Genomic DNA, 27731 nt, shown 5'->3' on the forward strand with positions numbered 1-27731 from the left:
GGAAATAAAAATATACTTTTCAAATAGTACTCTTAGGCACCACCTAGAAGTGGTGCTTCAGAAGGTATTAAATATGGAAGGTGGAAGGTGTCCTTCTTAGCACCTGGATCTATGAAAACCAAGGTTCGGAAAAGCACAGTGAGGTCCATAGATGCATAATGCTAGCACCTGGTGTTCTTACATCCTTTCTGACTCCGTATTTCCATTAATGATTTGATGTTCCTTTTTAGGTAACAAATGTTTAAGTTTTAGTCTTACCCTAATATTACAAAAAAGGTTATTTCTAGAAAACTATCCATTTTTAAGTTAAAGTTTCAGCCTGAAGATAATAAAGTGCTTTAGAATGAAGAATGATTTCCTTTATATTTTGCTTTCAATTTTAGGTACAACTTGCCCATCATTCTTTTGGTGGTGAATAATAATGGAATTTACCAAGGTTTTGATGTGGATAGTTGGAAGGAAATGTTAAAATTTGGAGATGCTACTGCAGTGTAAGTAACCCAGAACAGTATGTATTTATTTTCCCTCATCTATTTTAATGTCTCCTTACAAAGTCTGCTGTATTATAATGTGCTTCTGTGGTGTGAATATTGTTTATTTATATTTTCAGCCCCCCTAAAGGGCAGGAACCCCATATGCATGGCCCCTCTTTGTACAACTGCCCATGATGGGGTGCTTCAATAAATAATTTATGATCAGGGAGCCACTAAAGACTCAGACAATTAAGATTGATGTGCAAGCTTTGTTAATGAAAGGGCTTGTTGCAAAATGCTTCCAGTCCTTCTGTTCCTACTACACCATGGAGGAAATGGATGTTAACACATTATTTATGGTCCAGAGATCTTCCTTCTTTTTATTACTTAACTAATTCTTGATTATCTGGTGGCAGAGTCAAACTGTGACAGTATCGTAGCTAGCCGTGTGGGAGTCAGCCTAGGGGTGGAATGGGATGTGAGTATGTTTGCTTCTGCCTCACTGACTCCATTTCTCATTTTGTTGTTACTTGGTGTTTTGCAGTAACCATTCCTCTTTTCTTCTTTTTCTTTTGGATTCATAGTAGCTGATGGTGTAGTAGCTAGTAGCTACTAGCCATGTGTGGCTATTTAAATTAAATTTAAAAATCGTTCTTATTTTAACTAGTCACGTTTCAAGTGCTCACAGCAACAGGTCGCTAGTGACTATCATATTGGATAATGTATACATAAATATATATATTTAAATGTAAATATAAAACATTTCTTTCATCACAAAAATTCCTGTTAGACATTGCTGTATAGACAACAAAAAACATATGGAAAGTTTAGTGTACTGGCATCTTTAGGTGTTGAACATAAATGTACACCTTTCAGCTCAGCCTAAATTTTTCCACAGATTATTTCAGAGAATGGCTTTTTTTCTATTGACCTATGACCTTTTTTAGGGCCCCTCCCGTCTGTCTTTTGCCAAACTCACATTACGAGCAGGTTATGACTGCGTTTGGAGGCAAAGGGTATTTCGTACAAACACCGGAAGAGCTCCAAAAATCACTGAGGGAGAGTTTGGCAGACACAACTGCACCTTCTCTTATCAATATCATGATTGAGCCACAAGCCACGCGGAAAGCCCAGGTAAATTCAGTTGCCAAGCAGAAATCAGAAATGCATCTCCCATCCTATCCCTAGAAGTATCTACCAAATAGAACACTGTTTTTTCTAAACCGTTTCTGAGTTTGGCACTTTCTTGGGTTTTTTCAATAAGTATTTGTTGAGATGTGTGTTAGGTATGTTGTGTTACTTGCTAAGAATAGCATGATGAGCAAACCTGGACTCAGCCTCACCTAATGGCTTACAGTTCATTAGGGGAGAGGAACAGCCTAGTCACCTCACAACTGAATGCATCACAACAGACTGAGGCAATTGCTCTGAAGGAAAGGCACCCAGTTCTGAACAAATATACTATCAAGGAATCTGATCTGTATTGGGGTCACAGGGGAAGGCTTCTCAGAGGAACTGATTGATGCTTCAGCTGAGATCCAAAAGATAAGTAGGGACAGTCTCAAGCAAAGAGGCTAGGGAAGAGATGTGCAAAGGCTCTGTGGCAGCAAGGAGCATGGCAGGTCTGAGGAACTGAAAGAAGTCCGCAGTGGCTGAAAGGCAGAATGGGAGTGGGAGACAGAGTGGGAGGATGAGACCATAACAGGAAGATTTGTGCACTTACATTCAAAATTGGTTACTTTGGCCTCCATAGCAAAACTACAGTGTAGATTACAGCTGTAAAATAAATGATAAGGTGTGTAGCATAATCCTCTCCCATCTCAGATTAAGTTGCTTTTCATACTTAATTTTGTGCTCTGATCCTGGTCCTGCCAGTTGTCCTCTCTGATATATCTATCTTCCATGCTTACACATTGTGTATCAGTCACTATTTTCAGAGCAGATCATTTTTTCAAGAAGTTTCTGTGTTGGTTCTTTATACATATATATGCCATGAGATCATTTTCTTTTTTGAATAAGGTAGTAGACCAGTGGGCAAGTGGATGCCTGGACAATCAGTGAAATGTAAATTAACTGATTTAGAAACTATAAGATATATAAAGTTCTACTGAAATTATGTTCTATAAAAACAGATATCAGAGACTTTGGTGAAAGGAACAGAACTACAAAATAGCCAGGAAACAATGAACAAAATGGCAATAAGTACATACTTATCTGTAATTACTTTAAATGTAAATGGACTAAATGCTCCAATCAGAGGAGTGGCTGAATGGATAAGAAAACAAGACCCACTATATGCTGTCTACAGGAGACTCACCTCAGACACACAGTCTGAAAGTGAAGGGATGGAAAAAGATATTCCATGCAAATGGAAACCAAAAGAAAGCTGGGATAGCTATGTTTATATCAGACACAATAGATTTTATTTATTTTTTTTAGGAATTGTATTTTTTTAATCTACAAATTCTTATTTTTTTTAAATATATGAAATTTATTGTCAAATTGGTTTCCATACAACACCCAGTGCTCATCCCAAAAGATGCCCTCTTCAATACCCATCACCCACCCCTCCCTCCCACCCCCCGTCAGCCCTTAGTTTGTTCTCATTTTTTAAGAGTCTCTTATGCTTTGGCTCTCTCCCACTCTAACCTCTCTCTTTTTTTTTTTTTTCCCTTCCCCTCCCCCATGGGTTCCTGTTAAGTTTCTCAGGATCCACATAAGAGTGAAAACATATGGTATCTGTCTTTCTCTGTATGGCTTATTTCACTTAGCATCACACTCTCCAGTTCCGTCCACATTGCTACAAAGGGCTATATTTCATTCTTTCTCATTGCCACATAGTACTCCATTGAGACACAGTAGACTTTATTTTTTTTTAATGTGATAAAGAATTTTTTTTTTTGCCCTTCATGTATTTATTTATTTATTTATTTATTTATTTATTTATTTTTTCAATATATGAAATTTATTGTCAAATTGGTTTCCATACAACACCCAGTGCTCATCCCAAAAGATGCCCTCTTCAATACCCATCACCCACCCCTCCCTCCCACCCCCCGTCAGCCCTTAGTTTGTTCTCATTTTTTAAGAGTCTCTTATGCTTTGGCTCTCTCCCACTCTAACCTCTCTCTTTTTTTTTTTTTTCCCTTCCCCTCCCCCATGGGTTCCTGTTAAGTTTCTCAGGATCCACATAAGAGTGAAAACATATGGTATCTGTCTTTCTCTGTATGGCTTATTTCACTTAGCATCACACTCTCCAGTTCCGTCCACATTGCTACAAAGGGCTATATTTCATTCTTTCTCATTGCCACATAGTACTCCATTGAGACACAGTAGACTTTATTTTTTTTTAATGTGATAAAGAATTTTTTTTTTTGCCCTTCATGTATTTATTTATTTATTTATTTATTTATTTATTTATTTTTTCAATATATGAAATTTATTGTCAAATTGGTTTCCATACAACACCCAGTGCTCATCCCAACAGGTGCCCTCCTCAATACCCATCACCCACCTTCCCCTCCCTCCCACCCCCCATCAACCCTCAGTTTTTTCTCACTTTTTAAGAGTCTCTTATGCTTTGGCTGTCTCCCACTCTAACCTCTTTTTTTTTTTTTTTCCTTCCCCTCCCCCATGGGTTTCTGTTAAGTTTCTCAGGATCCACATAAGAGTGAAAACATATGGTATCTGTCTTTCTCTGTATGGCTTATTTCACTTAGCATCACACTCTCCAGTTCCATCCACGTTGCTACAAAGGGCCATATTTCATTCTTTCTCATTGCCATGTAGTACTCCATTGTGTATATAAACCACAATTTCTTTATCCATTCATCAGTTGATGGACATTTAGGCTCTTTCCATACTTTGGCTATTGTTGAGAGTGCTGCTATAAACATTGGGGTACAAGTGCCCCTATGCATCAGTACTCCTGTACCCCTTGGGTAAATTCCTAGCAGTGCTATTGCTGGGTCATAGGGTAGGTCTATTTTTAATTTTCTGAGGAACCTCCACACTGTTTTCCAGAGTGGCTGCACCAATTTGCATTCCCATCAACAGTGCAAGAGGGTTCCCATTTCTCCACATCCTCTCCAGCATCTATAGTCTCCTGATTTGTTCATTTTGGCCACTCTGACTGGCGTGAGGTGATATCTGAGTGTGGTTTTGATTTGTATTTCCCTAATAAGGAGCGATGTTGAGCATCTTTTCATGTGCCTGTTGGCCATCCGGATGTCTTCTTTAGAGAAGTGTCTATTCATGTTTTCTGCCCATTTCTTCACTGGGTTATTTGTTTTTTGGGTGTGGACTTTGGTGAGCTCTTTATAGATTTTGGATACTAGTCCTTTGTCCGATATGTCATCTGCAAATATCTTTTCCCATTCCGTTGGTTGCCTTTTAGTTTTGTTGGTTGTTTCCTTTGCTGTGCAGAAGCTTTTTATCTTCATAAGGTCCCAGTAATTCATTTTTGCTTTTAATTCCCTTGCCTTTGGGGATGGAGACACAATAGACTTTAAAACAAGCATTTTAATAAGAGACAAAGGAGGACACTACATAGTAGTAAAGGGGTTAATCCAACAAGAGGGTATGACATTTGTGAATATTTATGCACACAACGTAGGAGCACCTATATATATTTATATTTATAAATTTATATTTATAAATATATATAAATATATATATTTATATATATAAATATATAAAGCAAATATTAACAGACCTAAAGGGAGAAATAGCACTACAAAAAATAGTAGGGGACTTTAATACACCACTTACATCAATGGATAGATAGATAATCCAGACAGAAAATCAAGAAGGAAACATTGGCCTTAAATGACACATTAGATTGGATGGGTTTAATAGATATATTCAGAACCACACAAAATAGTCTTGAAACCATGTTTGTCACAGTAAAGCCCTAATGAATTGTTCCGTCTCGCTAGTGAGTTCAGGTTTCTAATGATCTCTTCTCCAAGTTCTCTATGAATTTTGGGAGGTATTGCTGGAGAAATTTAGGTTCTTATCTCTTCTTTGATAACTCCATAAGGATCATCCTTATATTTCTTGAATCTATCACTTCAACGTGAGTTATCCTCATTCCAGTAAATTCCACACATACTGTTTCCAGGCTGTTCATTTTCATTGATTGTCTGTGTGTCCATCAGCCATTTGGTCATTGATTTGTGATGTAAACTAACTGCTTCCTGCTGTACTATAGAGAGGACCTAATCTCTGCAGTCACCTCTGTGCAGGCCACATGTGTGGGATAGTATGAATCCTGGGAAAGGCTTGGCTTCTGTGCACTGCTCTTCCTACCCAGCTTCTTTTTGGATTTGGATACTCCCCCTCTTCTTTCTTCTTTTGACTCGACTTCTGGTTCTCTCGGACTCTAGTTTTTTGTGCCCTGATTACTTGATAATAGTTATTTTATAGGACAAGACTGCAAGATTCACTGTGAGTTTTTAGCTTCTTTTTGGGAAAGGCATAAGACCAACGACAGACTTCATTTACCACCATTGTGGTAAATGTGGTTATAATGGGACTTTTAGATTTTAGAGCAAGCAAAGGAGGATAGTTTGAGACAATTACTTCTTTCACTGAATGTTTGTTGTCTTTTCTAGGATTTTCACTGGCTGACACGCTCTAAGATATAAAGATGTCCGGGAATGGTCGTGAGGAGTTTTCTTTCCTGTAAGATGGAATTTTATGTTCCACAGCAAAATACTAAAATGTTAAAATTATCGTACAAAGAAAAATAAAAAACATTTCCAAATGACATCTTATAGTAAAGGAATTGACTGTGACTAAAACCAGAAAAAGTTACCAGTATTCTACCACAGAGAGAACAATTGGCAGATGAAAGAAAAAAGAGAGTTTTATTAAATAATAGCATTGTAACTGCCTAACTGCTGAGTTACACATCAGTCTTCTTTCACATAAATCCATTCTTAAAGTCACATGTTTTTTAAAAAACATCTTCGGAGAAAAAAATCTCCCAAGAATTTTCTAATGTAGAAGCATGTTCAGTAAGTTGGAGTATATAGGCTATTTCTACTTTGTAGTTTATCTGTTGATTACTTTGTACCTTAGACCCCCCCAGTATTTAATGGGGCTTGTTCTATACTTTATGAATTGGGGTTTTGTTTTGTTTTGTTTTTCTGGAGAGAACTTACTGAGCCAAAGGAGAAGTCACGCCATACCTAAACTGATAATTTCAGGGTATGTTTAGATTAGCAACCTTAGTTTATGTGTACCACATTGAGACCAGCAGAGGCAACAGTCTTTTGATATATAAAGAACTCTTATAAATAAGAAAAATATTAACACACTAGTAGAAAAATGAGCAAAGGGCATGAGCATATAATCAGTGGAAAAAATACAATAAAATGAGTATGAATAAATGTGAATATATAAGTTAGACTGCAAGCCCTTATTTTTGCCTATCCACTTGGCAGAGCACTTTCAAAATTATAATTCTCAATGAGGGTGAGGGTAAAATGAAGACGGAACTGCTGTGTTATGGTGGAAGATGAAATTGGTACATTTTCATAGAGTAATCCTAGCAGTGCTTGTATTTGGAATCTTAAAAATGTTCATACTGAGCCTTGGGTGGCTCAGTCGATTAAGTGTCTGACTCTTGGTTTCAGCTCAGGTCATGATCTCATGGTTTCATGAGTTCGAGCCCCACATTGGGCTCTGCACTGACAGCGTGGAGCCTGCTTGGAATTCTCTCCCTCTCCCTCTTTCTGCCCGTCCCCACTTGCTCTGTCTCTCAAAATAAATAAATAAAATTTAAAAAAAAATGTTCATACACTATAACTTTTGACCCAGGGAGCCCATTTAGAGAGTGTGTCCTAAAGAAATAATAAAATATTTTGTCAAATATTTATATATAGGGCCATTCAGCACAATTTAGAAACAGTGCCAATGTTTAATAATAAGACATTGGCTACATATGTTATGACCTATTGACCTCATAAAATGAAAATTGTGTTAATGAGTATGTATAGGGATACCTGGGTGGCTTAGTCGGTAAGCATCTGACTTTTTATTTCGGTTCAGGTCATGATCTCATGGGCATGGGATCGAGTCCCGTGTTACCCAGTGTTGAGCCTGCTTAAGATTCTTTCTCCTTCTCCCTCTGCCCCTGCCATGCTTGCTCTTTCTCTAAAAAAAGAGTATATATAACTGGAGGAATCATCACAATATAATACTAGTGAAAAGACAAGCTACAAAATGGATGGATCCAGGTCAGGGTATACACCTATACTCGCACAGTCATACATACACAGAAAGAAAAAGATGGGCACAAAATAAACCAAAATTTTAATGTAACGTGTTGATGGAGTTATAAGCAATTTTTATTTTCTTTAATTTTTCCTTCTTTTACGAAATTTTAAAATAAAAATAATTATTTAATTTTTATTATCAGAAACAGACATTATTTTAAAAGGATGTTAGAAATTGAAAAGTATCATTTATGATCTGGAATTTTATATGAATTGGAGCATATGACTCTATCTCAAAGTTCAGTTGGTTTGCAATATACACATAAGACTTGTCTCCATTGGCTATTTAGGGGCATAAGTGACTTCTACAGAGTGGAGTCCAGCTTTGAGATGTCAAGACACTTGCGGGGAGCTGTGGTTTTACCCAGTGAGCCCCTGAAATTGGGCCTACATGGCAAACACACTTACATACTTCTGAGGTACACACTAGAGGGCCTTGCCTGCATAAAAGCATAGAGAATATCAAAAACAGTGTTGAGAGTGGGTAGCTCGTGTAACCTTGTCAGTGTCCTACTCTACCCATGGATGGTTGCCTCTGGCAGCCAAGTGCAATGCAAGATTTTGCTGTAAAGTAGTGTAGAAGCTTTGATGAATATTTGTGAACTGAACTATGTAAATCTAAATACTAGATATAATTTGGGGAAAATGCTTGTTCCCTAGCCACATTTAGCTCAAGAGGAAAAAAAAAACAAACATGTTAACACATTAGTAGACTATCCAGCAGAGGTCAGTCTGAGCATATGAAGACCCGATTAGTCTAGGAGCACTTTGATGACGCTGTCCATGGACTACCTATTTTGTAACAGTAATCTCGAAATTGGTTTCCTTCTAAGAATCTTCCCTTAGAAGGATAAGATATTGAAGAAGCCCCTCTAAGATAAATCTACTGGTTGATAGTCAAATTTACCATGATACAACCTTTTGCACCTCCTACTTGATTTGATGAACATTCTTATGTGATCCTGGTATGTTGAATACTCAAGTGTCTCATAAAAACTGAACTTTGAAAGATTTGGGTTGCTTTCTTGATTTAGGAAAACTAAATCTGGGGTGGGAAACGACTTCTTGGGTTAGTTCCTCTACTCATATTCTTTCTAAAAGCTTTCCTGCGTCATGAGATTGTTTGAGAATTCAGAATGCTACCCTGAAACTCCAAGCCCAATGCCTGGCCTATAGAAGGCATGCTGATGCGACTGTGTTTTAGGAATATATGACTTTAGAGGAGACACTGGCTGAATTACATCCTGCCTTGAGCAGTGTGGCTTCATGTTTTAAATAAATGGGGAAGTTTAAATACTTCCCCAAGTAGATAAGTCATTTCCTGGAAAACAGGGGTTGTGTGTTTTTACCTACCTTTTTTTTTTTTAAGTTATTTTACTTACCTTATTTTTTTTAAGTTATTTTTTAAGTTATTTCTAAGTAATCTCTACACCCAGCATGAGGCTTGAACTCATGACTCTGAGATCAAGAGTCACATGCTCTTCCGGCTGAGCCAGCCAGGCGCCACTGTTTTTCCTTCTTTATACAGCCACCTGCTCTGCAGGGGTTCACTAAGTAATAGTTGAATGAGAATTCATGATGGTTGGAAATAGCTCAGTGGATACCTTCTATGGTTTTTTAACACATGCACCTTTGAAGTAGCTCCGTTTATCATGTGAAGTGAGTATATTTTCCTTAGGAAAAAAGGTCTCAACTCTGTTACAAAGAAGTAGTAGGACTTTTGAACCCCAAAGGAAAATGAAAATACGGATTCCAAAAATGTTTTTGTTCCTTTACTATTTGCAAGACTCTTCACTAGGCAGCAGGGAGCAGTGCATTCCCGTGTGGAAGTGCCAGGTGACTGAAACAAATGGAAATTCAGAGTGACTAGGGTGGCATTTCATTTGAACGCATTAAAGAAAGTTGGAAACCAGTTAAATTCTAGATGGGAATTATGACTGAGAAACTCTGCTACTTGCGTTGGAAAGTGAAATGTATACAGAAAGAAGTCTGAAGCATCTGGTGTTTCCTGGTTGCATTTGCTGCTGCTAATGTGACTAATGGAGTAATGTGGATAAAGGAAATTGAAGATCCTATGAATTCTCCCCATTGATGAGGTGCAAGCAAAAGTATACCTTGCTTAGATTCAGATCTGACAAGCAGCGCTGTCTACACCTCTGGCTTCCACTGGATTATCGTAGGATCTTCTGTCCCTTCTAAGGCCTTTTCCAGGAGAGGGCCTAGCCAGTCAGTGAACCCATGGTAAATCCAGGTTGTAAATTTACTCCGATTAGGGAGCAGAAAAAAGGCACACCCAGAAACCCCTGGATCTTCAGTTTCGAAGTTTGAAGGAAACATTCTAAATTTTGACTCAGGCCTGGAAATATCCACAGAGATGGCATCATCCACAATTTTGTACTTTGTATCCAGCAGTCACTAAGATGACCTGTGGTCTATGGAATGGTTAATCAACAGCCACATGGCTCATGCCCTGGTCCCAGCAGTTTCCTGGGAATTGCCTCCTTCCCTCCACTGATGAAGGTGGGCTCAGGAAATCAGATCTGATTTCACCTTAGCCTGAGTTTTGTTCATGCTGTTTCTACTGCAGTGCCCTGTGCACACCTACCAATTTTTGCCATATGAAATCAGCTATATCCTTCAAGATCTAGCTCAAAAGACCCCTCTTCTGTGAAACTGCTCTCCCTCCCAGCACTCCTACAACACCCTGTATGGGCATCTGTCACTACTCAGAATGTTCACAGTTAATTCCCATTGCCCTCCCCCACTCAACTGAGTGTCTGTGTACCCAGATGTCACCCACCCCTCATCTTCCAGGGCCTGTGTCCTTGTGCTCCTGTTTGGCATGCTCCTCTGAGTTCACCCCTGAAGAGTCCACTTCCACATGGCATATAGCAATCTAAACGTCACAGACATTTTCTTGCCTGGGAGGTGACCCAGGAGGGGGTTATGTCCCAAAAGCTGCATCAGCCTCAACCAAGGATGCAGGGTGGATAGATGAGCCACCAAGAATCAGAAGCCCACCCTTACGCCTGGGTGTTAGATGAGCCCCACGATTCTTAGAGCAGGGTGGGGGAGGATGGCTGTGGGCCATGAGGCCCTGACATGACTGAAGTCGAATTACTAAAAATAAATATTTCTTTCACACTTGAGTGCTTTGGACTAAAATTTATACCCACTACACCCATAAACCATTTCATAACTCACTGCCATCTCTGCCTCCCCACCTTCCACCAGCCACTCTATCTTCCTCCCCACTACCCTACCTACATTTTCATTTGCCAGAATGTTCATGGTTCTCTTCATAATAACCACTTGATTATTTTTGTATATTCAGTACCACACAAAAAAAAAACCCTGGTATTTTCCTTGGATTGTGCTTTAAAATACAGTGTAATAATAGAAAAACTCGAGATTCAATAAGGCCAACAGATCAGGAGACCATTTTCTTGAAAAGAGAAGTTTCTTACAATTCCTAAGAGGAGTGTGCCGCACCACTCAGGCCACAGAAGACACAGAGGTCGATCTCAGGCATAGAGAGAAAGGGAAGTAGTGGACTGAAGTCTCTACCGTGATCTTGGGAAGAAAAAGGTGAGGCACAGTAAACAGGTTTAGGATTGGCCAGTTTGAATAATTTCCCAGGGCTCTGGAGTGTAGGGGCAGCCCCTGGTGACCTGGTGCTGTGACCCTGGGGTGGTTAGGATAGGAGGATGGTGGGGAGGGAGAAGAAGAGGAGTAAGGACTGTGATAAAGAGGGTGGTTGGGATTGTGGGTTCTGGATCATTTGGTTTTATTTGCTCTCTCTAGGAACTAACTAACCTGGGAGGGGCAGTCCCTCCAGGGTAAGCTAGCCCGGTGTCAAAGAATCAGAATTACAGAAAACAAAAAGACAGGGTTAATACAGAACGGCATTAAATGCATATTTCTCAAATATCAGTTCTTATGATATTTGGAGAATTGAATCTTAAAGTATTGTTTCTACTAATGCTAGGGTATCTTTGATTTTTTGAAAGTGGGTTTTCTTTGTCCCTCAGTGGAGTTTTAAAGTTTTCATAGTAGCCTTGCCCCATTTTTATTAAATTTGTTCCTGGACATTAATCTGTTTTGTGCTAGTGTAAATAAATTCTTCTACTACATTTATAGTTAGCTATTATTTACATATTTTGTGTATTAATTTCATACTTAATGGGTTCTCTTAAACCTTTTCTTCCTTTCCTAGAGAAGGAACCGAGGGGAGGCGGGGAGGGATGGGTGAAATAGGCAATGGGGATTAAGGAGTGACTTGTGATGAGCACCACGTGATGTTCGGGCATGTTGAATCACTGTATTGTACACCTGAAACTAATATTACACTTTATGTTCACTAACTGGAATTAAAATACAAACTTAAAAAATAAATAATTTTCAAAACACCTCTTCTTCCTTTCTTTTATCTGGAGGCATTGGTCGGTACTTCCAGAACAACTCTGACTGATACTGGTGACTGTGGCACGCACCACTTTCCTTCTGGGTGTTTTAAATTTTTTTAATGTTTATTGGAGAGAGAGGGGGAGAGAATGAGTGGGGGAGGGGCAGAGAAAGCGGTAGACAGAATCCGGAGCAGGCTCCAGGCTCTGAGCTGTCAGCACAGAGCCCAACACAGGGCTTGAACCCATGAACCATGAGATCATGGCCTGAGCCGAAGTCTGATGCTTAACTGACAGCCACCCAGGCGCCCCCCTTCTAGGTATTTTAGAATCAGCTTATCATTTATCTGCTTTCTTCTTTCAGGAGCAGCAAAAGATGACAAGAGAATCTCCCTACAAGGAGTCACTGAGGCTGCAGGGCTTGAATGTCTTCCCCAAAGGATGTGAAATCGGAAAAGAATCCCTACCCTTTTTAAGTTGGCACTGGTGTTCCTGGATGCCTGGAGTAAAAGGTAACTCTTGGCAAATGAATTAGGGCTAGTTGGTGTGCTAGTGAACCATTTGTTGCCTAGGCTGTCTTCCTTCATGGCACTAAGACCAATGACAAGGGCAAACATATTGAGAAACTTGTTCCTCTGTAGACTTCACCTTCAAAATCTCGGACCATGTTCTTCTAGAAGAGTCAGCAGAGGATGACCTCCTTTCCCCCCACAGTGATGCATATATGGTTGGGGGCGCCAGTGGGGGAGGGGCATTGCATGGGATTGAACACTCCAAGGGTTTTATTCAGGGAACCACTCGTGTGAGAGAAAACAGAAGGAGCAGGAAAAGGCTGAGAGAGCCATCAGACTGCCATGCAAACCTCACCCTGGGAAAGGAGGGAGGGAGAGAAGATTGGGCCCAAGCATTCCCGTTGCCTGCCGTCTGAGGAAGATTTGGCAAAGCTTCTGTCACAGTCCCACGTCTCCCAGGAACGGGCCCCCTTCATATCCTACTGGACGCAGACATCGGAGGGGAGCAGCACAATGCCTGGGAAGTGTGAGCTTGGCACACATCAGGCGATGGATTTTGGAGAAGCAGCAGCTGGGGATTTTGGTAGTTGGCTCCTCATGGCTGCCACAGGCGCTTCTGGAGGCCTCTTTACTGCTGCCTTTAGACTGTTAAGGCTGAAAAGCAGGGAGGTAGGGCCTGTTCAGGGCTTAAAATCCAAGGATCCTCCTGCAGCTTGTTTTTCAGTTTCGGGCCTCCACTATCCCTCTTGGACGGAGTAAAGCAAGCCCGAGTTTCCATGTTGGCTCTGCTTTGGTGCTTCTACAACCTAAGTCTCAGTTTCCTCATCTCTATAACGAGGATAATAGAATGCCGAACTCATAGAGTTGTCTGGAGCACATGCTGTTTATAGGAATGGGTAGCATGAAACCTGGCACAAAAATGCCCCTTGATAACCGTTAGCCCCTCCCCCTCACTCCCTCTTCATGCCTCAGGCACCCACCGCTCACAGAACACAGGGTCAGGAAAAAGCTAGTTTTGTCCCTCTGTGGAGTCTTCTGGTAAGAAAGAGAAGTCCGCACGTCTGTATAGTTATTGTGTGCTTTGGACAGCTGGGGAACTGACCATGGTCAATATTTAGTTTGGCTGCCTTCCTTCCACACCTCAGCACAGGCCTGGGCTGTCAGTGTAAACTCAGGAAAAGGCACATTCATTTGAGCCAAACTGAATTAGCAGACCAGTCAGTGGCCGGGAAGTCACGTGCTGCTTTCCCAAACCAAATAGAAATTATTTTTAGATTATTCACTGTTTGGTATTATCCATGCCACAGCTCCCTCCTATTAAGGCACATCAGAGAAAATTGGCTTTGGCCAATTAATGGATACTTTGCAAGCCATTTGTCAGTACTGGGCCTCTGTTCTCATTTGTGAAGAGTGGTTGAAATTGATCAGTGGTTCTCAATCCTGGCAGCACACGGAAACCACCTGGGGATCTTAAAAATCTTGAATCCCAGGCTGCACTGTAACCCAATTACATCAGAATCTCTAGGGGCACAGGCATCAGTATTTTTAAAGCTCCCCAGGTGATCCCGGTGTGCAGCCCAGTTTGAGAACTAGTGAAAGAGGGTTTCAAAGCTTCCTTCCATCTCTAATCCCAGGGACATGACCTTGAAGAGGTAAAGTCTATTTCTAATTTCATTCATAAAATAGGAATTCTGAGTGAATATTCCAGCAATTTTGTAATTTTATACTCTTCTTAAGTTCCCTGCTCACAATCATGTTCCTCCTTAAATTCATAATTTGTACTTTTTCTCCTACATAAATATTTGTTTCCTTCATGTGTCTGTCATAATCTCTTATTTTCACTTATATAGTATGTTTGTGGCAGGTATATAGTTCACGAAATTGGTTGACTTTTCTTTATTCCTCTGTAATAGAAATCAGCTCCTGAGCTCCATTTCTACTTATCTTACGCATATGGCTTGATGAATTCTTAAGTAGGTATGCATCCGGGTAACCATTCCCAGATCGAGACTCATAGCACGTCCAGCAATGCAGAGGGTTCCCTCATGCTCTTTCCAGTCAAACCTCCATCCCCCAGGGGTAGCCGCTTTCTGACTTCTATCACCAGAGGGTAACACTCAGTCTCTTCTAAGTGCTTCATCTACTTTAGATTCACTCCTCTCCCCTGTTTCCTTCTTACCTGAGGATGATCTCATTTTGGGGGGTCTTCCCTGCCATCAGGGGAGAGGTTTGCTTCAAGCCTGGCCGATTCCATAATCTATGGGTAACAAACCGTTCCCAAACTTAGCAGCTAAATGCAAGACATTATTCTCTCTCCCAGCTTTGCAGGTTGGTGGGACTCAGCTGATTCTCCTAACCTCGCTTGGGGCCTCTCTCACAGCAGCCATCAGATGGCAGCTGGAACTGGGCCCGCTGGAGGCTCCATTGGCCTGGAAGTCCTGAGTTGCCTTCTTTACTCTGAGAAAGTAAAAATCAGCTCAGACCATGAATGTAAACATCTGCCTAGCCATTCATCAGGCTGGAATCAGAGACATGGATAATGTCAGACGCACAGTTAACAGAAGGAAATATTTTAGCCAAGGACACACTGCAGCTGGAAGTGCCCTAACATCCATCTTTCTCGTTCATGAGAAACTTTGCTTTCTAAAATCATAGATTATCAGGAATTTTTATCAGTAAGCGTGACATGCCCAAACAGCCTTGATTTGCGATGCACATGCAGAGTTTCTGGACACAGATTTCTCCATCTGTTATAACTTTATAGCATTCCAGGAAACAGGACCTCGGGGTCCGCTTCACAGTCCAGATCTGACATGGAATCCTTTACACGGAGCCTGCTTTGCTTTGAGCCAATTGAACCTTTGATTTAATACTGAAATCATTTATTTGTGTATTCTTAAATGGTGAATTTCGTGGTATGTGAATTTATGATCTATGAAAGATGGCATCCCAATTTTTTTAAATGATAGCCATCGAAAGAATTAGAATGTCATGTGTGGCTTTGAATCCATTGGCACTTCCTAGGCCAGCCAGGATTATTGTCATAATCCCATTGCCCGGCTCCTAGCAGACCTCCATTGTTCCAATTTGTAACTGGGTTGGAATACTGAAACTCTCTCATGCACCCCCATCTTTTGTCCTCCGTCTGCACCCCACTCATCTTCCTTGAGCCCTCTCATCCCTCCTCATATAATGCATACGTATTCTGCAAATGCTTTGCGTGAAAATTGTTGGCTTTTAATGTCACCTTACACTGAGTTTCCTCAATGACCTCAATTTAATAAAATGATTTCTTCAATTCAGAAACAAAGCACTCAGCTTCATTTGTATTCCACCTAAACTCCATCCCTCCCTCCAATCCTGTGCTAACTCTACCTTTGGTGAGTCATCCCGTGGTTCCTCTGGATGTGGTCTGTTTCATTGCAGTGGGCTAATAAACCTGACTTTGTGAGACTACAGGTTTGTTCCTGACAGCCATGAGCTGGTTGGTCTGGGACAGCCCTAGGCGCTTGGCACTCCTTCGCGTGGTCTCTCTGCACAAGCAGAAAGACCTGGGCTTTTCACAAAGCAGCTGACTTCCACCAGGGCACAAGTAAAAGCTACCAGGCTTTCTTAAGACTTTGGCCTGGAACTGTGTTACTTGTGCCATTATTCTCTTGGTTAAAGTGAGTGCCAGGGCCAACCCAAATTCAGTGTGAGAGAGGACTGCGCAGGTCCATGACCCTCAGGAGGCGTGGTTTCACTGAGGGCCGTCTTTGGAGGTCAGCTTCCACAGCTGTCCTTTTTCCTCATGGCAGTTCCCATCTCGAAGCTTCATCTGCCTCAGACCCTGCTATTCTGCTGATCACATCCACTTTTTGCAAACTGTCAGGGCTCTTTTGCCATCTTCTCAGTCCTTTCTACATCCCTCTGTGGCCCTGAGAAATTTCTGGCTGCATTCTCCACACTGTCCTGGCATGTCCAGGGCTTCACAGGCCCCTCTGCCTGGACTTCTCCCTCAGACATTGTAGTGCTACCACCAGATGCCATGTTGGATATGGCTTCTCCTCTGGGTCTACGCTATGGGGAGCCAGGCTCCCCCACTTCTGCCACGGGATTCCCAAAACCAGGCTGACCTACCCACCTACCTCCTGAGGAAGTGAATGCCACTGATTCAAGGAATGAAGGGCTGTGGGAAAACAAGAAAAAAATATGGAAGAGAAAATGGCTAAACTCTAAATAGAGTAGTATAACCTTTTAAAGAAAGCTCCATCAGTGAGGCTGTTCTGTTTTAGGTAGCTATTAATGTTGAATATCAGTATTGCTGTGATCTGAGTTTAAGGTAATGATAATGATAAGGTTTGGCTAGCCCTTAAGAGCTTTCACACACATAATTTTATTTCATCTTTACAGCAACCTTTGAAAGGAGTGATTATTGTTATTTCTATGATAAGGAAACAGGCTTAGGGAAATCAAGTGACTTCCAAAATCACATATTGTGTGGTTTTATCTTGAAGGGACAATTTTATTTTATTTTTTAATTTAATTTTGTACTTTACTTTTTTATGTTTATTTTTGAGAAAGAGAGTACCGAAGCAGGCTCTGAGGTGTCAGCAGAGAGCCCGATGTGGGGCTCGAACTCACAAACCGTGAGACCATGACCTGAACCAAACTCGGATGCTTCACCAACTGAACCACTGAGGCGCCCCATTGAAGGGACAATTTTCAAAGAGAAAAGATTTGAAAGAGAACAAATGGAACTGTGATTTTGACATGAGGATTTCTGGAATTTTCCATTTTGATGATCTCACAAAATGCTTGGCTTAAGATTTAGGGAAAAAAATCAGTGTTACCTAAAGAACAGTGACAGAGTATGAGGAACAGCAGTGATGAAGTGATAAAGAAATAGATCATAAAGCTTCTATTTAATTCGACATCCATTGAATCCCTACCATGTGCCATTCATTTTGCTCACCCTGTATGTGGCAAGATATGAGGTTCTAGGTTGCTTATCTGAGAAGTCACGAGATGAAACTTCTACCCTGGAACACCTACTGGGGTCTCCACACCAACTTTGGGCTGAGATTTGACTCAATGAGATTGATAATAAAGAGGATGCAGGTGAGATGGTGTTTTTCAAGTTGCAAGAGAGTATGAAGGGAGGCTGTTTTAGGCACAGAGGAAGAATCCGGGCTCTGAGGGACAGCCACGGAAGGGGTAAATCTAGCTCCTCAGCAATGATAACACATGGCAACATGCTTGGCCATGTGCAATTGAGGCTGCTCCTCAAATTTCTGACAATATGGAACTAAACAGAACAGGAGATTGCTTTCATAAGAGCCAGCAGACATGGGAGAAAAAGGGCTCACCAGAGACTTTGTCTTTGGGGTCTTTGAAAATTGCTTCCCACTAGCTCTTTTAATATATCTTGATCCTTCCTGTAAACAGTGCATAGTAAACACTTTACATTCATTATTTTTAAAAAGCCAATTATATTCATAAAACAATAAGTAAAGAAAGACTCCATTTTATTTTTATTTTTTGAATGTTTATTTACTTTTGAAGGAGAGAGAGGGCATGAGTGGGTGAGGGGCAGAGAGAGAGGGGGACACAGAGTCCAAAGCAGGCTCCAGGCTCTGAGCTGTCAGACCAAGGTGGGGCTCAAACTCACAAGCCTTGAGGTCATGACCTGAGCTGAAGTCAGACACCTGACTGAGTCACCCAGGTGCCCCAAGCCATACTCCATTTCAAATACAAATAGACCACTATGGCTGGAGAGAGGTCACCAGCAAAAACAATGGTGGTATATATGGCCGGTGTCAGATGTCAGAGAAATGACTGCCTGTGTTCTCTTCTGGAATTTTTATGGTTTCATGTCTCATGTTTAGGTCTTTAATCCATTTGAGTTCATTTTTGTGTATGGTGTTAGAAGGCAGTTCAGTTTCATTCTTTTGCATGTAACTGTCCAGTTTTCCCAGAACCGTTTGTTGACGAGACTGTTTTTCCCCCAATATGTATTCTTGTCTCCTTTGTCATGGACTTATTGACCATATAATTGTGGATTATATGTTCCTGTTCCATTGATCTGTGTGTCTGTTTTTGTGCCAGTACCATACAGTTTTGATTACTACAGCTTTGTAGTACATCTTGAAATCTGGAATTGTGATACCTCCAGTTTTGTTCTTTCTCAAGATTGCTTTGGTTATTCAGGGTCTTTGGTGGTACCATACAAATTTTAGTACTGTTTGTTATAGTTTTGTGAAAAAATGCTGTTGGTATTTTGAGAGGGATTGCAATGAATCTGTAGATTGCCCTGGGGGTAGTGTGGCCATTTAAAAAATATTAATTCTTCCAGTCTATAAGCATGGAGTATCTTTCCATTTGTGTCATCTCCAATTTCTTTCATCAGTGTTGTATATAGTCTTCAGAGTACACGTTTTTCACCTTTTTGGTTAAGTTTATTCCCAGGTATTTTATTCTTTTTGGTGCAATTGGAAATGGAGTTGTGGGGAGCCTGGGTGTCTCAGTCGGTTTAGCATCGACTCTTGATTTAGGCTCAAGTCATGATCTCCCAGTTCATGAGATTGAGCCCCATGTTGGGCTATGTGCTGACAGTGCAAAGCCTACTTGGGATTCTCTCTCTCTCTCTCTCTCTCTCTCTCTCTCTCTCTCTCTCAAAAAAAAAATTAAAAAATAAAATGATTAAAAAAAGTAAATGGAGTTTTCTTAACTTCTCTTTCTGCTATTTCATTATTACTGTATAGAAACGCTACTGATTTCTGGGAATATATTGTAGTTTTCTTTTTCTTTTCTCTCTAAATGTGTTTATAGTTGTATACCGGGACTAACAAGTTTGATCTATTTGAATATAAACCATGTCAGCTTTCTTTGACGGTGTGACTCAGCTTAGGCTAATAGGTTTGAGGATGATCCAGAGAAAAGTAGAACAAATTGGCTATTTATGGAGCCAACTACTAATATAAATGGAAATGCTTTTAGCACATGTTCTTTCCAAGAATCTCCCAGACTGACTGAAATAGGGCAGGAATAAAAATGGAAAATTACTTTAGAAGGTCATTTGCATTTTGGATGCTACCGCTTACCAGTTGCCTTGGGTTTGTGGAGTTCCTAATTCAAGAACCATTCAGTTTTAAAAATGCAATTCAAACTGATACATAAAGGGGGAATTGTAGAAGAAATTTGGAGTCTATATGAAAGACAAAAAAAGTAATGAGCTATATATTTAAATTGGCTTCAATTCAAAGTATGTCTTTGAATTTGCAAACCACAGGCCTCTTCCAGAGAATTTCTGCACCAATAAAGTGAAATATAGTTACAACTGTAATCTGGAAATAAGGTTATACATGCTTTTAGGGTGAATACAGTGGTAAAGGGAGGGGAGGAACATGGAAGATGAGACCAGAAGAACACTGCTACAAAGTAGAATTCTCTAGGGCAGTTATAAATTTATCCAAATTCCCCATTGAAACAAATGGTCATCTGGATAATTATGCCCCAATAATTCCATCACTGTGGATACACTCCTTTTGCTAACTGAACCTTAGACTAGTGGTTCTTAAAGTAGACCAGCAGCAACAGCACCTTGAAATCTAAGAAATGTAAACCCCCACCCAGCTTCGAAGACATTCTGAGTCAGAAACAGAAATCTGTGTTTTGACAAACCCTCTGGGTGATCTGGAGCATGCTAAATCTGGTGCGTGCCAAATCTACTTACTCCACATTCATAGGTTTTTAGTTTTAGGCATCTAAGAGAGAAAACGTGGCCCATTTTTTTTTTTTTTCCTGTCCAGATCTGTGAGATTTTCTAGCCTCCAGATCTGTGAGGAAACACATTTGTTTGCTGAAACTACCCAATCTGTGGTGTTATGTTAGGGCAGCCCTAGCAAACAAATACACTGGGTTCATGCATTTTTCAGGCAGTGTGTGGAGAATCCCAGACTGTAATTGACGGTATGTCAGCATCTTCCTCTCTGAAGTCTATTTCTCAGGGGTTGATGACATTTATTTCCTGAAGCTAGAGCTGGGCTGAGCTGGTTCTTTCGTCGCGGGCCAGGTGGTATCACTGACATGGGAGGAGTCTGGCACATCATAGAGCCTGGGGGAGGCAGGTGGGAGCCAAGGCCCTCACAAAGGCACCAATTCAGAGAGGGACCTCTGGAACCTCACATTTAAAGACCAGCCTATGCACAAGCTACCTTACATGTGTCATTTCATTTAAAGCTGACTCCTCTGCAGCTGCAAACTCATGATTCCCTTGACAATAGAAAAGTCTGTTCTGAAACATCACAACGGAATTCTTGATCCAGTATGAATCACTCTTTTTTTTTTAATGTTTTTTATTTATGTTTTTTGAGAGAGAGAGAAAGAGAGCACAAGCAGGGAGAGGCAGAAGGAGGGGGACAGAGGATCCAACGTGGGCTCTGTGCTAACAGCAGCTGGATGTGGGGCTCGAACTCATGAACCATGAGATCATGACCTGAGCCAAAGTAGGATGCTCAACCTAGATGCCCCAGTGTGAATTACTCTTAAGGTTTTGGATGTACTGCAGTGTAGTTTATCTGTCTTGTGTATACCATCCAAACCATTTCATTAACCGATTTGACACTCTGAAGGCCTGCTGTGTATCTGAGTTGACACTTAGGGGAATAAAGGGATCAAGCAGTCATGAGCCTTGTGCTCAAGTGATTAACAACTTACTCAGAAATAAAATACAGCTAAGTAGCATATTATAAGGTTGAACACACAGACTAGATCTATACTCGTATTTGCATATATACATACCCACATAAGTATTCTTATTTTTGAGTAGTTTAGATTGCCCCTATTATGTGGCAGCATTGTGTAAGGCAGTTTAGAAGGCTATATCAAATCCATACTGTTAAAGAGGAGACCTCTCTCCCCATACTTCCACCCTGGGCCATCCCCTTCTAAATTTATGTCTCCATGTTTTTTAGAAGGAAAGGAGTTATCGGTCTGGTTGGTCAGAACCCAGGACATGGATTGGGCCATTTTGCCCACGGGCAGCGTCACTCCACGTTAAGATCAGCTTTGTGGGAGAGCCACCTGTCCTTCTGTACATGGGGTCAGGAGGCTTCCTAGGGGCTGCTTACCCAGGTGTGGCCTCTGTTGCATCTTCTTCATTCTTGTTCCTGTGGTGGCGGCAGGGCAGGGGAGGGGGGGCGGGGGGTGGCGTGTGGAGGAAGGAAAGCAGAAGCTCAAAGAAGGGCTGGCCATCACAATTCTTTGGGGGAGGAAGCAGGCCACCCTCTGTGGCTTGCAGGCCTAGCCAACACCTTCCAACTCAGCCTTTCCCAGACTCAGTCTGGGTTGTTACAAGTAATAAAGTGTTCCCATTTGGCTGCTGTAAGGCTTGCGTGGAGACCCCTCCTCAGGAGTCCTGAAGGGAAAAAGTGGAATCCTGAGACGTGGGTATTTCTAGCCCAAGGAAACTCTAGGTTAATCACTTCTACTTCATAGAGATAACATCAAGGAATATTATCTTTATTGAACTCCTGAAGAGTTTCCCCACAGTGAGTGGCAGAGTCAGGATTTGAACTGGCTAATGGCTTCAAAGCCATGCTTAAACTGTGGCTGTTGACCCCACGCACACTGCCTTCAAGTGCCAAGAATGAAGATCCAAGAATGTGCTAGGGAAGTTCCTGGGGGCTGGGGGGTAGAACACATTCCTCCTGGCAAACTCTTCGTGGAGAGGAAACATTTGAACTTGAGAAAACTGGGAGCATTTGGACATGAAGGGGTGGGAGTATAGAAGAACAGGTATTCTGGAATTGACTGTCAGGCCAGGGAGAACACAAGGCAAACTGTCCCTGCTAGCAATTCCCAGCATGAGTGGGAGCTGGAATGCACTGAGCACATATAAAATATCCCCCATCCAGTCATTGTAGAGTCATTCCCATTTGGAAGTGACCTTCTGCTATTCCAGGCTGTCAGAATCTGCCAGCATCTGTCACCTAGGCTCAGCCCATTCTGTTTCGCTCTGAGGACTCTGGACAAGAGGCCCTGTTGGTGGCCCTGGAAAGGCCATGTTCATGCCCACTCTAAGCCCTGGGCCAGAGTAGTTTCCCTCACCCACCTGCCCTCTCCCTGTGGTGTCTGGGCCCAGGGCTGAATAGTACAGTGTAAAGAATCCACGCTTTGGGGTATGCAGCCAGCTTTGTGTTCTAGCTCTGTGGCCTTGGGCAGATGACCTCAATTGCCTTTATCAGCCCTGGTTTCTTCATGTGTCACATGGAGATAGTAACACCTACCTCATGGAGTTGCTGTGAGGCTTTCAAAAAATGTGCAAGTACATATGTACAAGTGCAATAGATGTTTAGTGAACAGTGGCTGATGTTGGTATTTCCATCCTGTAATTCTGACCTGTAAGGTCAGAATTGCCTCAGACTCTTTCATGAACACCCCCTTGAGGACTAAAGGCAAACTTTTCTCTTACCTTCCTAATTTCTTACCTTTTACTTCCCTTCATGAGGCTCTCTTGATTAATTATATCTCTCCGTTATTCTTGATTATGATGAATAATATAATAACATGGACCTTTTATTATACATGCTTCTTGTCTGTCTTGAGACTCCCACTAGAAGTTAAGTCCCTGGGGGCTAGAAATTTCTTACATTTGATTCACACTGAATCCCCAACTCTGAGATCTTTGCCTGGAGCACAGTAGGAACTGGGTAAATATTTGTTGAATGAATGAATGAGTCCTCTGACCTCTCTCTTACCTTCCCGAATCATTCTTTCTCTGTTTCCATCTTCTCCAGTTTAGCCTTTTGCCTCCACTTCCTGGGGACATGCATGTGTTTGTGAAACATCACAGTTATATTGGGTAACTCTGTATATAAGGAAACAGGTAATCACATAATCCATGATAACTCGATGGAAAATTTTTTCTCTCTAGTGCTTAAAAAAAAAAGTCACCTGTTCTTATCCAAGATTGTATAGCTATATATTTGGCCTTGCAGGCCACCCTTTCTCTGTGGGCTGAGTATTTTTAAAGCACTTTAAGACTTTAAGGAGTGGAGTAATATGGAACGCTGTGGCTCCCAGTTTATGCAGTTTGTTCCATGATAGCCTACAGGATGGAGAACCTCCTGGTTACAGGAATTACATGGACCCCAAAGCAGCATGGACCGTAGTCCCCGTGTACATCCTTTGTGTCATAGTGTATTGTTTCCTAAAAGTCTGTAATTCTAAAAGGCTCCTCAGCAGCTTCCGATTATTGTTAATCTTGGCCAATATCTCCCTTCCCACAATGCCATGGGAGGATGCATCATTATATGTGGCACAGGCAGTGCCCTTTCCCACCCTTTACCTCAGAGCCTTGGTCAGCATCTGCCTATCGATGTGTTAGGAATGGTCCTGTTCTAGGGCCTTGCCAAACAACACAGCCACATGCCATAGAAAGGTATGATTGCTACCTCCAGCTGGACAGAGACTAGATCATTTGAAAATGATGCTTTGTCTTTACCTTGAACCAAATCAAATTGTGAGGGCAGCCCTTCCTCTGTACTCCATCTAATCTCCTAGAAGATAAGAAGAACCACTGTCTCTAAGTGGGGTTGTGCTGGATGTGATGTGATGAGGCAGTGGGGTTTAGGTAAGGGGGAGGCAGGGGAACTGGGGTGGTAATGTTCTTCCAATAAATATGTAAAAATAAAATTTTGCAATGAACACATGGTAAGTTCAAACAGTGGTTAACTAGAAACATGCATTTGGACTGGCTAGAAGAGAATGAAGTGAATTCAACTAAGTTTTCTGGGGTTCACCCTAGGGGAAATCTGGGGTAAACTCACCGCCTGACCTTCAAAAGTAGGGCTAAGATCTGTTATGTTCTTTGGTGGCTTTATTCTTTTGAGTTCATACCTTTCTATCGTCCTTGAAATAAGTAACACCAGGAAACTGGCTTTGCTTGGGAATCAGGGTGTTTTCCCTCCTTACAGGTTTCAGTTCAAGAACCATCACTCCTCGGTCATCGTAAACCATTGGGAGATCTCCTCTGAAGTCTCCAGCCCTCCCTAACTTCCTACCATAAAAGATTTCCTGTCCTCCCTACCAGAGGAAAGAGTGTGCTTTCACATCTTCAGAGCTGAACGATTCTTGGACTCACAGCATTTCTAGGTCCAGTTCCAGGTAAAGATGAGGTTGATTGATGTTCCCTTGGAGAACAAGTCCAGGCCTGGGAGCGCTGATGACCTCTGGCTCAGTGTACCAGCACGAGGGTTCAGGTCCAGTCTTGCTGGTAATCACTCCACCTGCCAGTGACCCGCTGTCTGCTGCTGTCACCAGAGCCTCCCATAAGCCTTAGTTTTCTTATCTGTAAAATAGGAGTTACAAGTCTAATCTCACTGTTGTTCACTGCATGAACAAGAAATGGGGGAAAATGATAAAAAAAGATTTTATAAAAAAATAAAGCCCTACATTGCAATTATTTATCTAGCACATCAGTAATGTATTTATTGTATAGAACCTAGATAAAAAGAAAAGGGGGAATCAAATAAGAATTAAATAAAAATGGGTTTGAGAGTCAAATACTTTGAGAGGTAAGAGCAAGTAAAATGGTTTCTTTACTACAGGACACGCCAGTGGCTTTAGTATATTTATATATATTGTAAATTTCCAAGAGGAGCATAAAGTAGACAGTGTTTCTCAATTTATGGGAACTCCTCTACCTTGTAAAAATGGAATATCTCTTACAGTGGGAGCGCCTCTAGCACAGTTTGAGAAACACTGAATTGGGTAAGATTATTGTTGTTATTGTGATTGCATCCAGGTAGTTCAAGGCCAACTCGGTGCAAATCTCTTCCCTGAAAGTGAGGACAGCAAACTCCCTGCCCTGGGATTAGAACTGCAGATTCAAGGCCTTGGTGAGTCTAATTCGTCTAATTAGACTTACTAGTTCTTCTGGTTCTCTGGTGGGTCTTTCTGTTGCATCTCGAGGCTCCATGGGTTCTGGCTCTGATTTCAGCTTGAGTTGTCAGAGGACAGGGAGCTGTGAGGAGGGACTTTCCCTGGGCCTCTCAGTTGCCCTGTCTTATCTCTCTCCTGCTGGTGCAGCTGCCAGCAGGAGGTGGCCAGGGCCTTAGCATAACTGAATCATCGTTAATTCCAGGCCAGAACATGCTCAGAGATCTGTTCTCTGGCAGGACCAATCAAAATGTTCTATCTGTGCCTCTTAGCACGTTGGCAGGGACTTGTTGGATCTCATACATGGAGAAAAGACACCTTTTATTCCCCCCCCCCCTTTCTTCCTTCCTTACTCCTAAGATTGCCAAGACTCTGATTCTGCTAAAAAATATATCTTTTAAGTTACAAATTAAGTTACACTCATCGCAAAAATTTCCAATACAAATATGTATAAGAGTAAAGAAGGAAGTTCCCTCCATCTCTTATCCTACATACTTCCATCCCCAAGTGTGAAATGTGTATTATTTTAGATCTTTCTCTCTGCACATATACATAATTGATAAATAGATTTGCTTGTTTGTTCAGATGTTTGGTCAGATGCACTGCACCTTTGCAGTTTTAGTCAGCAGTATTCTCTGGACAGCCTTCCATGTCCACGCATAAATGTAAACTATCTTTGCCTCATTTTTTTAAAGTCAAGCTTATTGCAGGAAAATTCACATAAAACTCACCCATTTTAAGAGTATGGTTTGACGTGTTTTGACAAAGGAGGCAAACAACCACTCCAGTCAAGATAAAGAACATCCCCCATCACCACCAACAGTTCCCTTTGTAGCTGATTCTCACGACCGTTAACTCTTGGTCACCACTGATCTGTTCTCCATCCGGTAGTGTTGCCTTTTCCAGAATGCCTTATAGATGGAGTTATGCAGTATGTAGCCTTTTGTGGTGTTGGCTTTAGCATAATGCATTTGAGATTCATCCCTATGACTTGTTTCTGCCGTGTAGTATTGTATTGTACACAACCGGTTACACCAGTAGATGGCCATTTGGGTTGTTTCTAGTTTTTCGTTATTACAAAGAAAGTAGTTATGAACATTCATGTACAAGTCTTTGGGTGGATATACGGTTTCATTTCTATGAGTAGAATTGTTGTGTGGTAGAGTAAGTGCATATTTAACTTTAAAGGAAACTGCCAAACTGTTTTCCCAAGCGGTTGCACCATTCTGCATTCCCAGCAGCAATGTGTGAGAGTTCCAGCAGCTCCACATCCTTACTAACACTTGGAAATGTCTGTCTTTTTAAACTTAGCCATTCTAGTAGTATGTACTGGCGTTTCATTAAGGTTTTAGTTTACATTTCTCTAATGACTAATGATGTTGAATATCTTTTCATGTGCTTATTTGCCATTCACGTATCTCCTTTGGTGAAGTATCTATTTACACCTTTTGCCCTTTTCTTTTAATTGGCTTGCTTTATTATTATTGACTTGTAAAGTTCTTTATATATTCTGAATATGCATCCTTTATCATGTATGTGTTTTGCAAATATTTACTTATAGTCTTTGGCTTGTCTTTTCTTTTTTAGAGAGGTTTTTTTTTAATGTTTATTTATTTTTGAGAGAGAGAGAGAGAAACAGAGTGCAAGCAGGGGAGGGGCAGAGAGAGAGGGAGACAAAGAATCTGAAGCAGGCTCTAGGCTCTGAGCTGTCAGCACAGAACCCAGCATGGGGCTCAAACCCACGAACTGTAAGATCATGACCTGAGCAGAAATCAGACATTCAGTCAACTGAGCCACCCAGGCGCCCTGCCCTGCCTTTTCTTTTCTTCTTTATTGTTTGTTTATTTTTGAGAGAGGGAGAGAGAGCACGTTTATGAGTGGGGCATGGGAAGAGAGGATCTGAAGCAGGCTCTGTGCTCATGGACCATGAGATTATGACCTGAGCCAAAGTCAGACGCTTAACTGACTGAGCCACCCAGGTACCCAGGTGCTCATTTTGGCTTGTCGTTTCAATTTAACATTGGTTTTCATAGAGCAGAAGTTTAAAATTTTTGATCAAGTCCGGTTTAACATTTTTCTTAAATGCTTCATGCATTTTATGTCCTAATATTTAAAACACTTTTTTTTCATAGAACCCAA

General features: G+C 41.3%; 2 protein-coding genes across 9 annotated transcripts in view; both read left to right on the plus strand.

Annotated features, from left to right (window-relative positions):
- HACL1 (2-hydroxyacyl-CoA lyase 1) overlaps positions 1-12596 on the plus strand; it is a 41768-nt gene extending 29172 nt beyond the window's left edge. For 5 of the 8 annotated variants that reach the window (XM_047876252.1, XM_047876253.1, XM_047876251.1 and 2 more), the window contains 4 exons: positions 384-491; positions 1421-1607; positions 6089-6158; positions 12524-12596. In XM_047876252.1, coding sequence (XP_047732208.1) covers positions 384-491; positions 1421-1607; positions 6089-6121 — 328 coding nt within the window. In that variant the 3' untranslated portion in view covers positions 6122-6158; positions 12524-12596. Of the gene's footprint in view, positions 1-383; positions 1608-6088; positions 6246-12523 lie in introns of those variants that run through there. The other 3 variants (XM_047876250.1, XR_007155881.1, XM_047876256.1) reach the window with 3 other exon arrangements.
- Positions 12536-27731, plus strand: part of COLQ (collagen like tail subunit of asymmetric acetylcholinesterase) — a 78561-nt gene continuing 63365 nt past the window's right edge. The window contains exon 1 of the mRNA XM_047876262.1: positions 12536-12671. Coding sequence (XP_047732218.1) covers positions 12536-12671 — 136 coding nt within the window. The remainder of the gene's footprint in view (positions 12672-27731) is intronic.

Source organism: Prionailurus viverrinus, chromosome C2 (genome assembly GCF_022837055.1).
Source record: "Prionailurus viverrinus isolate Anna chromosome C2, UM_Priviv_1.0, whole genome shotgun sequence".
Lineage (NCBI taxonomy): Eukaryota > Metazoa > Chordata > Mammalia > Carnivora > Felidae > Prionailurus > Prionailurus viverrinus.